General features: G+C 37.8%; 1 protein-coding gene across 4 annotated transcripts in view; it reads right to left on the bottom strand.

The window, feature by feature from the left end:
• Window positions 1-15319, bottom strand: part of LOC121322962 (nck-associated protein 1) — a 49224-nt gene that overhangs the window by 20519 nt on the left and 13386 nt on the right. For all 4 annotated transcript variants that reach the window (XM_041263623.1, XM_041263622.1, XM_041263621.1 and 1 more), the window contains 11 exons: window positions 12595-12687; window positions 10517-10573; window positions 10287-10429; window positions 10029-10119; window positions 9645-9782; window positions 8642-8690; window positions 8073-8229; window positions 7683-7739; window positions 5781-5877; window positions 5393-5499; window positions 4897-5029 (listed from right to left, as the gene is read on the bottom strand). In XM_041263623.1, coding sequence (XP_041119557.1) covers window positions 4897-5029; window positions 5393-5499; window positions 5781-5877; window positions 7683-7739; window positions 8073-8229; window positions 8642-8690; window positions 9645-9782; window positions 10029-10119; window positions 10287-10429; window positions 10517-10573; window positions 12595-12687 — 1122 coding nt within the window. The remainder of the gene's footprint in view (window positions 1-4896; window positions 5030-5392; window positions 5500-5780; window positions 5878-7682; window positions 7740-8072; window positions 8230-8641; window positions 8691-9644; window positions 9783-10028; window positions 10120-10286; window positions 10430-10516; window positions 10574-12594; window positions 12688-15319) is intronic.

The raw sequence follows: 15319 nt of genomic DNA on the forward strand, positions 1-15319 counted from the left end.
TCAGACCCCTGACCAATTCTCTCATATTACTGAATTACAAATGGTACATTGAAATTTCGTTCTGTTCGACATTTTATTTTAAAACACTGAAACTCAATCAATTATTGTAAGGTGACATTGGTTTTATGTTGGGAAATATTTAAGAAAAATAAAAAACTGAAATATCTTGCTTGCATAAGTATTCAACCCCCACACATTAATATTTGGTACAGCCACCTTTTGCTGCAATAACAGCTTTAAGTCTTTTGGGGTAAGTATGTACTAGCTTTGCACACAGTGTTGGAGTGATTTTGGCCCAATCTTCTTGGCAGATTTGCTCCAGGTTGTTCAGGTTGGTTGGACGACGCTTGTGGACCGCAATTTTCAAATAGTGCCACAGATTCTCAATGGGATTGAGATCAGGGCTTTGACTGGGCCACTGTAGGACATTCACCTTTTTGTTCTTGAGCCACTCCGATGTTGCTTTGGCCTTGTGATTGGGATCATTGTCCTGCTGAAAGGTGAATTTCCTCCCAAGATTCAGTTTTTTAGCAGACTGAAGCAGATTCTCTTGCAGTATTTTCCTGTATTTTGCTCCATCCATTCTTCCTTCAATTGTAACAAGATGCCCAGTCCCTGCTGATGAGAAGCATCCCCACAGCATGATGCTGCCACCACCATACTTCACTGTAGGGATGGTGTTTCTTGAGGCATGGGCAGTGTTAGGTTTGCGCCACATATAGACCTTTTTGGCCAAAACTCAAAGTGCTATCTTGGTCTCATCTGACCACAAAACCTTTTCCCACACCGCAGCTGGGTCACTCTCATGCTTTCTGGCAAACTCCAGACGTGCTTTCAGATGGTACTTTTTGAGTAACGGCTTCTTTCTTGCCACTCTCCCATACAGGCCAGTGTTATGCAGAGCTCTTGATATGGTTGACTGGTGCACCATTACTCCACTCCCAGCCACTGAACTCTGTAGCTCCTTCAAAGTGATTGTTGGCCTCTCTGTGGCTTCTTTCACAAGTCTCCTTGTTTGAGCGCTGAGTTTTGAGAGCCGGCCTTTTCTTGGCAGTGCCTGGGTGGTGTGATGCAGCTTCCACTTCCATTATTGATCCAGCTGTGCTCACTGGGATATCCAAACACTTGGATATTATTTTGTACCCTTTCCCTAATCTATGCATTTGTACTACTTTATCTCCAACTTCTGTAGAATGATCTTTGGTCTTCATTTTTCTTCAGATGCACAGCCTTACCAATGATCCTTCAACAGTGGGGTTTTTATCCAGAAAATGTGACAGGAACTTTAATGGTTCACAGGTGGAGGCCAATGGTAAGGTAATTGTGTCCTCGTTTGGGCAATTTCTTTCATCGGTGCAAACTGGGAGCTTCCACAGCACAGGGGTTGAATACTTATGGAAGCAAGATATTTCAGTTTTTTATTTTTCTTAAATATTTCCCAACATATTTGGCTTGATTCATGCCAAAGCTGCCCGATTCCAGCCTTGCTGAAGCACCCCCAGATCATCACCGATCCTCCACCACATTTCACAGTGGGTGCGAGACACTGTGGCTTGTAGGCCTCTCCAGGTCTCCGTCTAACCATCAGACAACAAGGTATTGGGCAAAGCTGAAAATCTGACTCATCTGGGTGCTTCAGCAAGGCTGGAATCGGGCAGATTTGTCTTTGTGAAGGACGCATGAATCAAGCCAAGTACAAGGTTGTCCTGGAAGAAAACTTGCTTCCCTCTCCTCTGACAATGTTCACCAACTCTGAGGATTGTTTTTTCCAGCAGGACAATGCTCCATGCCACACAGCCAGGTCAATCAAGGTGTGGATGGAGGACCACCAGATCAAGACCCTGTCATGGCCAGCCCAATCTCCAGACCTGAACCCCATTGAAAACCTCTGGAATGTGATCAAGAGGAAGATGGATGGTCACAAGCCATCAAACAAAGCTGAGCTACTTGAATTTTTGCGCCAGGAGTGGCATAAAGTCACCCAACATCAATGTGAAAGACTGGTGGAGAGCATGCCAAGACGCATGAAAGCTGTGCTTGAAAATCAGGGTTATTCCACCAGATATTGATTTCTGAACTCTTCCTAAGTTAAAACATTAGTATTGTGTTGTTAAAAAATGAATATGACCTTATTTTCTTTGCATTATTCGAGGTCTGACAACACTGCATCTTTTTTGTTATTTTGACCAGTTGTCATTTTCTGCAAATAAATGCTCTAAATGACAATATTTGTATTTGGAATTTGGGAGAAATGTTGTCAGTAGTTTATAGAATAAAACAAAAATGTTCATTTTACCCAAACACATACCCATAATAGTAAAACCAGAGAAACTGATAATTTTGCAGTGGTCTCTTAATTTTTTCCAGAGATGTGTGTGTGTGTATATATATATATATATATATATATATATATATATATATATATATATATATATATATATATATATATATATATATATATATATATATATATATATACACACACACACACACACACACACACACACAAATAAAAAGCTCCAGTTGTGCTAGCAAGCATTAAATCTCATACCTTTCTTGCCTCAATCCTTACTCATTTCTCAAAAGTACTAAAGCTCTTGCATCCCATCTAGTGGTTTATATATATATGACAGAGACAGAGGGGGGGGGGGGGTGTCTAGGCAAATGAGTGAGGTCACTGTCAAAGTACTTCTACAAAGTGAAATGATGAATTTAGCGGAGAATGTCTTGCTGTTGTCCTCATGTCAAGAGAGAAAGAGAGAACACAACGTTGTAGTCAAAAGTTTACAGACCCCAATGGAAATTTACAATTTCTAAAAAATTTTCAAACAAAATTATAGGAAACATCTTTTGTAGCAAAAGCTTTGCTTTTGTGGATGAGGAAAAAAGTCATAAGCAATAGATGTCTAATTATTTATTTCAGCAATTTTTTTTCGAAAACTCAAAAAATGGCAATTAAAAAGTATTCATACCCTTTGATGCTAAGATGGTATTGTCTACAAGGTGCAAGAAATCTGAATATGATAAAGCGGAACCTTATCTAGAAAAGTCTAGAAAATGCTGGGTTTTAGGTGAACATTCTTAATGAGTATAAAAGTGTTAGGCATAGGATGATTCCTGTCATTGCCAATAAGTCAATATGGGAAAAAGTAAAGCACTATCTGAAACTGTTGTTTCTATTATCAAGTGGTACAAGACTCATGGTACTGTCACAACGTTCCCTCAGTCTGGAAGAAAGATGGCTCTTTCACCGAGAACAAGTACAAGAATTGTGAGGAAGGTTAATAACAATCCTAGATTGAATGCCAAAGATACTCAAAGTGAATTGGCTGCAAGGGGGACTGCGGTTTCCATTTCAACCATAGGTCGAGTGTTGCATGGTGAAGGTCTCAATGGTCGCAGGCAAAGTAAAAAGCCAATCTTAGGAAAACATCACAAGAACAAATCGCTTAAAATTTGTAAAACTGCATTTGAATGATGGATATGAGTTCTGGTCAAAGGTTTTGTGGAGTTGGGCTCCCGAATGGCGCATCCAGTATAGGCGCTCTGGGCGAGTGCAGGATATGTGCCCTATAGCCAAGACGTCGCCTGTTCGAGTGCAGGCTTTTCCACAGCCAACCGTGGACGGGAGTTTCCACGAGGCAGCGCTCAATGGCTTAGGTCATCAAGGGTGTCCTCGGCTCACCATGCACCAGCAATCCCTGTAGTTCGGCCGGGCAAATGCGGGTTTGCCTGTTAGTTGCCGGAGAGCGGCGTTGTCCTCCGGTGCTGTAGCTGGATGGTGAATCTGCAGTGTGTAAAGAAGTGGTTGGCTGACGGCACACGCTTCGGAGGACAGCGTGTGTTCGTCTTCGCCCTCCCGAGTCAGCGCAGGGGTGGTAGCGGTGAGCTGAGTCTAAATAAATTGGGCATTTCAAATTGGGAGAAAATAACAAAAAATAATTGGCTACATTAAAAATAAAAGTTGTGGAGTGATGAAACAAAAAACGAGCTGTTTGGTCACACCGATAGTCATTACGTTGGGAGAAAGTCTGGTGAGGCATACAAAGAAAAGAAGACCATAGCTAATGTCAAGCATGGAGTTGGTAATATCCTTCTATGGGGCTGTTGTTCCTCCAATGGCACAGGACATTTAGCTCCAATACAAGGTAAAATGGATTCCATAGCACACCAAAAGATATTGGCCATTCAACTGAAACCTTCCCTACAAAACTTGGTTTAAGGCACAACTGGACATTCCAACACAACGATCTTAAGCACACAACAAAACATATTTCAGAATGGTTAAAGAAGAATAAAATCAAGGTTTGCCTAGTCAAAGTCCCGATCTAAATCCGACTAAGAATCTTTGGTGTGAGTTGAAAAAGGATGTGCACAAGAGAAGTCCTCAGAATTTGAATGAACTGGAACAATTTTGCATTGAAGAAAGGGTTAAAAAAATAAATAAAATAAAAAAATCACTAAAGAATCATGCCAAAAGCTCATTGAAAAAAATCCTGATAGTTTAAAAGAGATTATTATTATTGCTAAAGGTGCCTCAACTAGCTATTCATTTAATTTTCCCTGTCAGGGTATGAATACTTCTGAATTAGCATTTTAGCAGATTTGCAAAAAAACTGCTGAAATAAATAATTGTAGACATCTATTTTTTGTAACTATTTTCCTCATCCACAAAAGCAAAACTTTTGCTAGAAAAGATTTTTCCTATAATTTGTTTAAGAAATTATAAGTTTCCATTGGGATATGTAAACTTTTGACTACAACTGTGTGTGTATATTATATATATTATATATATATATATATATAAATAAAAACAAAAACACACACACTTGAATACCAATTTTCTGAAGTAATTTATTAACCACAACACATAGGTTTGAATTTAGGATATCTTACCTGAACAAGTTCATTCAGTACAACAGCATCAAATCCAGATAAGTACTGCACGTAGTACCTCTGCATTACTGGTCCATATTTCCGCACATGTGCCCTCAGTTCTTCCATGTAAAATATCAATTCAGCAATATGCCTAAGAAAAAAAAATTACAAAAACACAATAACTGAGCACAATTCCTTTGAGCTAGTCAAGAATGAATACCTTTGATTTGCACGATGCGTACAACACCACAAGACAATGAATCCAAGAAATGAAAAAAACATTTAGAAAATTGTTTGTTTTTTTTACACTGATTCCGATTTTATTTTTTTAACACCGGTATGTAACAATAAGTAACTATGGACTGCTGACTGTTCATAATATGGTACCATGCATACTGTACTTGGCCCCACTACCTAAGTGGTAAAAACATCAACATGAATTAGACAATTTTGCAGATAGCAGTGTTTCAATACTTATGGGCACCACTGCATACATACATTTACTCCCACTTACTTGTCTATAAAATCATCTGCACTTTTCTTCTGGATGTTATCAGCATGACGAAGAAGCCAGATAATTTCATCTCGGGCAAAGGAAAGAGCCATAAATACAAAAAGTGCCTAGAAGAAATTAGGATTATTGTATTATAGTTACCATAAATGGAGAATACATTATGAATGACTAATTACATTTATATTTGGATTTAACTTTTAGCCTGTAGATTTTCTACAATATTCTCAAGTTATTTTGAACATTGGAAATTTGGTAACCAACATTATATTATTTTCACTTCATCAGATCAACAAAGTGCAACTTTCATACTACAGAAGGAACTACAAGCTGTTTTTATATACAAAATGTTAATAATTTCATGGCATGGGTAAGAAATAGACAATAGTACCTTTGGGCCCAATAATCCAGGTTGGTCAGCAAGAACTGTGGCTAGTTCTTTCAGCGCAGACCTTAAAAACTTGCGCCTTTCTCTGTGCATGGATCCACTTAAGGAATAATAATAATTTAAAAAAAAAAATTTGAGATCTATAGCAGAGTACAGTCACATATATTACTGCTTGTACATTATCTTTGAATTCTGCCTTGAAACACGGAATTCTATACATATACACACACACACACACACACACACACGTTGTTAAATGTTAATGACAAATGTTAATTACTCTTCCGTTGTAAGTCGTATGTCCATTTTTTACTTTTCCTAAATATATTAAATATCCTGACGGCGTTTGATAGCCAGAATCACAAAAATGATAAATTTATAAACAGTTCTACCTAGAACCGCCACGTGGGTCAATGTGACCCAGGCATTACAATACATGTCTTTTTAAAAAAAAAAAATTATTATTTTTTTATACATAAACGTAAGATATTCTATTATTTTTGTAAATTCAGCCAACAAGACAGCCCCCTCCTAGCACATGTGTTTTTTTTATTTTTTTTATTTCAAGCCTTTGTTTGTAGACCGAGACAGAGATTGCTATGATTGCGGATTTATTAAGATGCCAACTCAGTGAAAGCCTAGTTTCTTATTTTTCAATGTGCCTGGGAGACAATAATCCTTCGTTTTGTTCCACAAATGCAACCAGGAATATATCAGAAGGAAATATTTAATCTTGAAAGTAGTCATTTTGATTGGAATACAGCAAGCTGCACTCAGATGTATACAACAAACTGAAATGACAGGTAGGATAACAACTTATGTGCCTAATGAAACATATTTTATATATCTTTTTTTATATTACTTAAAAAAAATAAAAAACATTTCGGTTTTACAGGTATGTACCAGTTTACACAACAGTCCCTAAAATGAGTTTGAACTCTGTCGGAGCCAGGGCATTTAGTTGTAATACTCCTCATCTTTGGAACTTGCTCCAGATTTATACCAGGAATGCTAGCGCAATTGAATGTTTTAAATCCTGCTTCAAAACGTGTATTTTGGAGTCTATTTATTTGTAGCTGGATTATACATTTCTTTTGTATAGCGCCCCGGGAACGTTGCATGACGAGTGCTATATAAGTGAAATTCGTATTGTATTGTCATTGTCTTAATTTTTATCATCATCATCCAAAAAACAACCCAGCATAAAAAAAAAAAAATCTGTTGTCCTGTTTCAGAAATATTAAATAACCACTTATTTATGGTTTTATATTTATTTACAGAATTATCTGGAAAAACTCCAGCACTGGCTGTTAAAGTGTTTGAACCTTTACTGATGTTTTTCATTGCCATTTAAAAAAAAAAGTATTCTCTCTTATTACTAATTTAAAACTGTCTAAATAAAACAAAGCACTCAATGCACTCGAGAATATTAAAATGGTGATGCAGGGAATGAGTTCCGATATACTGTCAAGACAGAGGAGTGTGATTAACAAGTATTAAAAAAAAAAAAAAAAAAAAACAACAATCTATAGACACACACAGATATAGATAGAGAGGTAGATGGGATTATAAGCTACCACACTTTAGTCAGGTTGTTATAAATGTCATACAGAAATATTTTTTTTGTGGGCAATATTAGCTGAGGTTGGTAGCAAAGCTGATCTGTTAGACATACTTTTTGCTCTGTCTCAGGTAAAGATGACATCATCACAAAAACTATTTAATGCTCAAAGTGCAAAGTTAAATTGTGACTTAAGAAATCGTTATGACCAGTTCTAAACAAGTTCCAATGTTTTTTTTTTTTTTTCCTTTCTAAATGACCAGTACTACAGGTCTGTTTGTGAGAATTTATTTATTCATTTTGAATGCAACAAGATATACCAACATAGTGGAAGGCATACTTACGCATGTGCTAATGCAGCCTCTTTGCATTCTCTGATGTCAGTAATACGTTTGTTGTAGCTGGGGAAAAAAAAAAGAGAATACATCAAACTTTCATGTTGCAGACATTGCAAACTGAACATACATTTCCAATTGAACTACTCTAACAGTTTACAAACACTACCACACAGACATATTTGCAAGGAGTTCTCTAAATTACAAAAAGGTTATATAACCGGTTCAATTTTAATAACATAAACCCTACACTGTGCATAAATTGAATAACTGGACCTCAAACCCATAAACTAAAAGTAAACACTAAAGCAGCAAGACATTTAGACATACTGCATGCTAATAATTGTGACACGATGCAAAAGGGTCACTCTTTGGGAGTTATATAACTAAATGACTTACCCTCTAATGTTCACAAATAAATCTTCTGCAGATTTGTGAATATGGTAGACTTCATCTCTATATAGGCAGAGACAAGAGCTGCTTTGAAGGGCAAGCTTCCACAGACTAAGTGCAGCTGCATCTGTGTTCAGGACTCCATGACACAAAATAAACCCAACTAGGAAAAAAAAAAAAAAAAAAGATTTGTAAAATATAGTTTTAGTATTTCATTATCAAAATAACATTAGATCTTTTCATGTAAACTGTTTTAGTTTGTAGTCTATTTAAAAATCGCCACAGGGAGGCAGCACTGGACCACAGCATAGAAAACTGCATTACTTCTACCTACTCTTGCATCTGATGAAAATAAGAGATTGGAGGGTATCAATTCACGAATAATATTTACTGCATGTATAATGTAGACTATTTATATTTGCAGACAGGCACATTCTACAGATATCTTATCTGAATGGATCATCTTGTGAACAATTAGGCTCTTACACAATAATGTATTCTGCTGCAGTTTATTTACTCGTCCAAACAAAGACTAGTATGAAGAACCAGGAATTTTAAAAGAAGACTTTACTTACAAACAATCCACTTCTCCATAGCATCCAGAGAAAGATATTCACATGGCATCTGGAATGGAACAAAATTATTAGTCTTCACTATAGAATCTCCATGCTAAAGTGTTAAAACAATCTGGATGGACAGAAATCAAATATATATGCTAAAGCTTTAGCATGAATTCAATGAACCCCTTTTCAACTGACAAATGCCGTCTGGGCCACTAAGGTTCATGAAATATCAGCACTTGTTTGACAATGAATAAGTCTAATAGTTAGACACTGAACTAGCAATGACTTTGGTAACCAAGAAATGGCACAACTTGCTGTTCACCCCCCTCTTGGGGAACAGGACTTTTGCTCTCCCCCACTGCTCTTTTCTATCCCCCCCTGCTCTCTCCTCTCACTCTGTTGGCACTTTTGAGTTTCACATTGTTGAAATCACCTCCAATTGTTGCCACCTTCTCCTCATTGTTCTGTATCGCCCACCGGGAGCCGTTACTTTCTTGATAAGCTTGACTTCCTCCTCTCCTCCCTCTATCCCTGTGACTTCAACATCCACCTCTCCAACCATATCCACTCTGCTGGATTTATCCCCCCCCCCCCCCTCCACTGCTTCGCCTTTTGTCTCTCCTTGTCACCCCCCACTCACTCAGCGGGCCATCACCTGGACCTTGTCTTCACCAGGGACTGCTTGCCCCCTGCCCTCTGTCACTTGACATCTCTGACCACTACTTTATCATCTTCTTTCTGTCGCTCCGTTCTTCCTGCTCCACCAACCCCCACTGTCACCTTCGTCAAAACATCCGTTCCCTCACCCTTCTGATGTCCTCTCACACCTTTCCTCCATCGACTCATTTTCCCAACTCTGAAAAACTCTGTACAGAAACTTTACATTTCTGCTGAGGAAGACCGATGCCTCCAAATTGGGCATCAATGTTACACCGAGATCAGACTACTTAATCAATTAAGACTGAACAGAGCTGGAAACCTCAGCTAGTATGTATGGCAAGGAAACATGTCTTACAGTGTCTGATTGAGCAGGGTTAAGCATTGTGCTTGGAGCGCTTATAAGACTGAGTAACTGGGCATTGCGCCACTGATCAGCCGAGAGATTTCGCCGAGGATACACCATCTGAAGTGAAAGCAATGCATCGGACAAGGCCTGCAAAAAAAAAAAAAGTATTAAATACAGAGTACTAAAATATGATTTTACATACTGTGTGTGTGTGTGTGTGTGTGTGTATATATATATATATATATATATATATATATATATATATATATATATATATATATATATATATATATATAGCATATATATATATTATATAATATATATAATCGCTAAACCTTTGCTGCATTTTGCAACATTATTTTGAAGATCTTGCAGATATCAAAAGGTTTTTACCTTGTTATGGGGCACAAATTCTTCCATCATCTTCTTCAAAGGATTTTCATAGTCAACAATCATCTGTCCAAGCCTGGGATACTCTCGGTCACTGGCCATTCGAAACAGATAATAAATATCTTTCTATCTATCGATTAATCTAGACTTTATATGGTTTTGATTCTTGTGTGAACACAAATTTATTTTGCAAAACTAAAGCAGTACATGCTTTTAAAATACATGTATTACTAACAAGTAGAAAATGCAAAAAGGGTATACCTTGACCCGTGTGTCATTTCATGGGCATAATTGTACAGTCCAATGATTGCTTTTCGTTCTTCAATCCGAGACAGCAGCATCATTAGTGTAGTGTAGGCAACAATTAAATCTAGGTAGTTCTTGGTAAGATCAAAATTGACTGTCTGTAATAAAAAAGTAAAGAAGCAGAAGTTAGACAATCTGCAAACATGTGTTATGTATTTTACTGTAATTAAACTCAAACAACTTACAATGTCAAAGAAGACTTGGCAAGCATCAATAGTGTTCAACAGTTCAGAAACATGGTCCTTAAAGAAAAGGAGGAACATTTTTAGACAGAATCCTAGACATTAAATGTGTTAAAATGTTTGGGGTACACTGTTCAGAAAATAGTTTGTTTCTTGGAACTTGGATTGATATAAATTTAATAAATATGTAACTGTACTCACTAGGCTAAAATAAAGAAGTTAACACATACAAAACACACTGCAAGGTGGTGGTGGCAGGGGAGGAGGAGGCCAAACAAAAAAAAAGTGACATGAATGCAAGCCAAACTGAGTTTTTATGATGGTTGGTTATTATGTGTTGATTAGTGGGCAGATTCTCCTTCCAGAAATACAATAAAATCTTCCATTCAGTATGGAGAATCCGTAATGTGGATGATTTAAATTGCAATTGAACAGACAAATTAATGATAATGAATTTGGCAGGAGACCTTGTCTGAGGGTGCTGCGGATAGGAAGTGGCTCGTAGGGCCATATTCCCCCAAAAGACAGGGCAGCCAAACCATGATAGGAAAAATGCAGTGGCGCAATGCCACCTACGCCCAGAAATAGGAAAATGATGAATGAAAAGTAAGCAGGTGAAACAATGACCTGTGCCTCCCATGCATGAAATGCACTGAGGGAGAACCCAGCCTCTCCAGTCTACCATGCACCCTGCAGAAACTAAATACTAACCGCTCTGCCCTCAGGTAAACTCGCATGTAGGAGCAAACCAGGGAATCTATGGATGAGGGTAGCCCTTCCTCCAGACTCTAAAGACAGTCGTCTCCCTGTTTGACCTTGCCGTGCGTGACAGAGGCCAAACAAAAAGAAGCGACATAAATGCTAGCCACACTGAGTTTTTATGGCGCTTGGATATGATTAAGGCACTGCGAAAAATCACTGAAATTCCTCAAAATTCACGGCAGTGTTACGGGTAAAGTATCGTATTTCACAGAATGTGCACATAACTATTTTAGAAATTATGTGTACAGACTATTTTTTTAAAACATCAAATAGAGATAAATGCACAGACATCAAAGTTATTCAAACACTTTACAATAGCTTGGGAAATGGTGTTGTAATTAACAGCCTGTAAGTAAAGTGTATCTGCAAGGACAGCTTTCAGTTCTAGTATGTCAGATGCATGGTCACCATTTTTGGTCTTGTAAAACAAATATAATGGGTAAGCCACACTGATCTTGGGCTTCAATCGACTCGTCAGTGACCACTGACAAGCAACCAGACTGTTTTACCAATTCCATAATCTCTTGCAACTTTAGGTAAGTATTCATGTCTCAGCTGGGCTGATGAAAGAATCACTCCATCATTTGTACACTCAATCTAAAGAATTTACGTAACTTTTGGTTGTCCAAGTCTTCAAGAGGAATATTTGCGCAAACGCCCTGCTCAGGTCAAAATTTAATGTGGTTCGTACTTCATGGTTTTCAGTGGATGTTTGTAACATGGAAGTCACGGTTTTTTGTTTCTTTGCAAGTGAAGCAGTCGCAGTACTGCTCTGGATTTCCGCCTTTCTCTTTCGGTAAATACCTGAATCTAAATGCCTGTTAACAGCCAATTCTCGGTAGTGACCGTTGCAGGACGTACAGAAGAGCTTACCTCCATCACTCCTGCACGATACTGCTTTACATGATCTGTTGCAAACACATTTTTAGCCTTTTTAGAGACATCCATTTTTTGTTTACGGTGTGTAGTATTTTCATTTTACGCCTAGATTGCTTATACTCACATGACAATCACTGCACAGCACCATGTGGATGGCAAATAGTATATGCAGGCACACAGCACAGCTGTACAGTTTTGTTAATGTGATTTTTAAAATATAAAATACAAAATTATGAAATAATGTATTGATTTCTTAAGAATATTGTAAAAATCGTGGTATTGGGCTAATTTCACGATTTTCGTGCAGCCTGTGAAATCACAATTTACACAGGGCCTTAGATATGAAGTGTTAATTAGTGAGCGGGTTCTCCTTCCAGAAATACAACCAAGTTTTCCAGGTAAATTTTAACTATGCAAGTGCATGCTGAATTGGTACTTACCTTAAATTCCATGACATCAACAAAGGTGAAGTAATATAAAGCAAGGTTCTTTAGAATTTCTGACTTTTCTTTTTGTAGTTGTGCAAGCTGTTGCTGTAAGATAGATACAGATACAGCAGTAAACAGGTGTGACCAGGATTATACTGCAGCAGAACCAACAAACATATCAACAGCAACAGCAAAAAAAAAAAAAAAAAAAAAATCAATAAAGTGCAGGTTTAGATTGTTGCAAACACCATTAACAAGTTACCAAATAAATGGCCATTTTGTCGTATTTACAGTACCGTGAAAAAGTATTTACCCCGTCTGATTTTCTGCATTTTTTGCATATTTTCGACGCTGAATGATATCAGATCTTCAACCAAAACCTAATATTAGATAAACGGGACCCTGCGTGAATAAATAACACAACATTTTGATACTTATTTCATTTATTTATTAAAGAAAGTTATGCAACACCCAATGCCCCCGAATAAAAAAGTAATCAGTCTCCCACAGCGCCACAGAGGAATTTTGGCCCACTCCTTCATGAAGAACTGCTTCAACTCCGTGACATTTGTGGGTTTTCGAGCATAAACTGCTCTTTTCAGGTCCTGCCACAACATCTCACTGGGGTTTAGGTCTGGACTTTGACTAGGCCATTCCAAAACTTTAAATTTCTTGTTCTTCAACCATTCTGATGTAGACTTGCTTGTGTGTTTTTCTCGGATCATTGTCTTGCTGCATGACCCAGCTGCTATTGAGCTTCAGCTCATGGACGGAGAGCCTGACATTCTCCTGTAGAACTTTCTGATACAGAGCTGGTTCCTTCAATGATGGCAAGTCGTCCAGGTCCTGATGCAGCAAAGAGTCCCCAAATCACTACACTACCACCACCATGGTTGACCGTTTGTATGCGGTTCTTACTGTGGAATGCAGTGCTTGGTTCTCGCCAGGGCCCATATTGGTCAAAAAGTTCCACTTTCGACTCATCTGTCCATAGAACATTGTTCCAGAACTCTTGAGGATCATCCAGGTGCTTTTTGGCAAACTTGAGACAAGCATTCATGTTCTTCTTAGTGAGCAGTGGTTTCCGACTTGTTACTCTGCCATGAAACCCATTTTTGCCCAGTGTCTTTCTGATGGTGGAGTCATGAACACTGACCTTAGCCGAGGCGAGAGAAGCCTGCAGATCCCTGGATGTTGTTCTAGAGTTCTTTGTGATTTCCTGGATGATTTTACGCCTTGCTCTTGAAGAGATTTTGGCAAGATGGCCGCTCCTGGGAAGATTCACTACTGTCATTTGGACAATATGGCTCTGACTGTGGTTTGGTTGAGCCCCAGAGCCATAGAAATGACTTTGTAACCCTTTCCAGACTGAAAGGCATCAACGACTATTTTTCCCGGAGGTCTTCAGGAATTTCTTTTGATCGTGGCATGATGTGCCTCTAGAACCTGTGTGCTGATGACTTCACTCTGATGGTAAGGGCCAAATTTATATTGGGCAGGGCTGGCCCAAATCAGGCCTGATTGTTAACCAAAGTATTACAAACAGCTGACCCTAATTATCCCTTTAATTGGGTTGAGTTAACTAGGGGAGCAGTAACTTTTTCACACCTGAAGATTTAATGTTTGATTACCTTGCACACCAAACAAATGAAAGAAGCACCAAACTTTGGTGTCATTTTTTTCTCTCAGACTCTATATACCTCTATATACTACTACAACCCACAAAAAGATCTGACCAAATTCAATGTGAAAAATGTGCAAAAATGCAGAAAATCAGACAGGGGGCAAATACTTTTTCACAGTACTGTACTTATACCAGAAATTAACATTTAAACTGCACAATGGCTGTGCCAACAAAAACATAGAATAAAAGTAAACAGCAATGTTTTCCTGCCTGACATCACAAATGCCGCTGTGACTGTCATTTACTGTCCTGGATGTACCTTATTTGAGCAAAATATCTACCTGTGGAACAGGAAAACTGTACGTATTGAACAGCACTGTATGTATTAAGCTGTACGTACTAAAACACAAAAGACCTGCCTGTGGAACAGGAAAACTGTACGTACTAAAAACGGTATACGAGTTATAAGCAAGTCCGTTTTAACCAGAGTAATTCCCCCCATTAAAACCCATGCTGTTTGGCAGGGACACACCTCCTCAATACGTTATAAATGAAACAGGATCCATTATAAAAGGGGTGGACCTATATTAGATCTGTTATTATATATCTTGCAGATTACATTTTTCAAAGTTTCACTATTAGTCAGTGGTTTATTATGAAATAGAAGGAAGAATGATCAGCTGGATGAATTGGCGATCTGAGATGTTAGGCTACACTTTTGAATTTAGGAATCCAAGAACAAGTTTTATCAATTTAAATATTACATTTTGTTTCAGAAATCATTTTACCTCAAAATTAGCGTATAGTAAGTATGTTCTTTTCATAATGGAGAAATTAATTTCTAATTACAGGTGAGCTTGTTATCTTTGCAAAGAATGCAAATGTATAAATTCTTCTTGGATTTCCAATGATCAAGTAATAGGAGTATATAATAAAGAGTAACAATTAGCTTAAAAAAAAAATGTAAAAAAATCCAAAAATGTTCAAACTTACCAAAAGAATATCCAGAAAAAGCCAAGTTACGCATGCAAAATAAAATGTCGACCCAAAAACATAAAACAATACAGTAAGAGAAACTTAGACCAAGTTACACATGACGTAGCAGTAACGCAT

This window comes from Polyodon spathula, chromosome 11 (genome assembly GCF_017654505.1).
Source record: "Polyodon spathula isolate WHYD16114869_AA chromosome 11, ASM1765450v1, whole genome shotgun sequence".
NCBI classification, from domain to species: Eukaryota; Metazoa; Chordata; class Actinopteri; order Acipenseriformes; family Polyodontidae; genus Polyodon; species Polyodon spathula.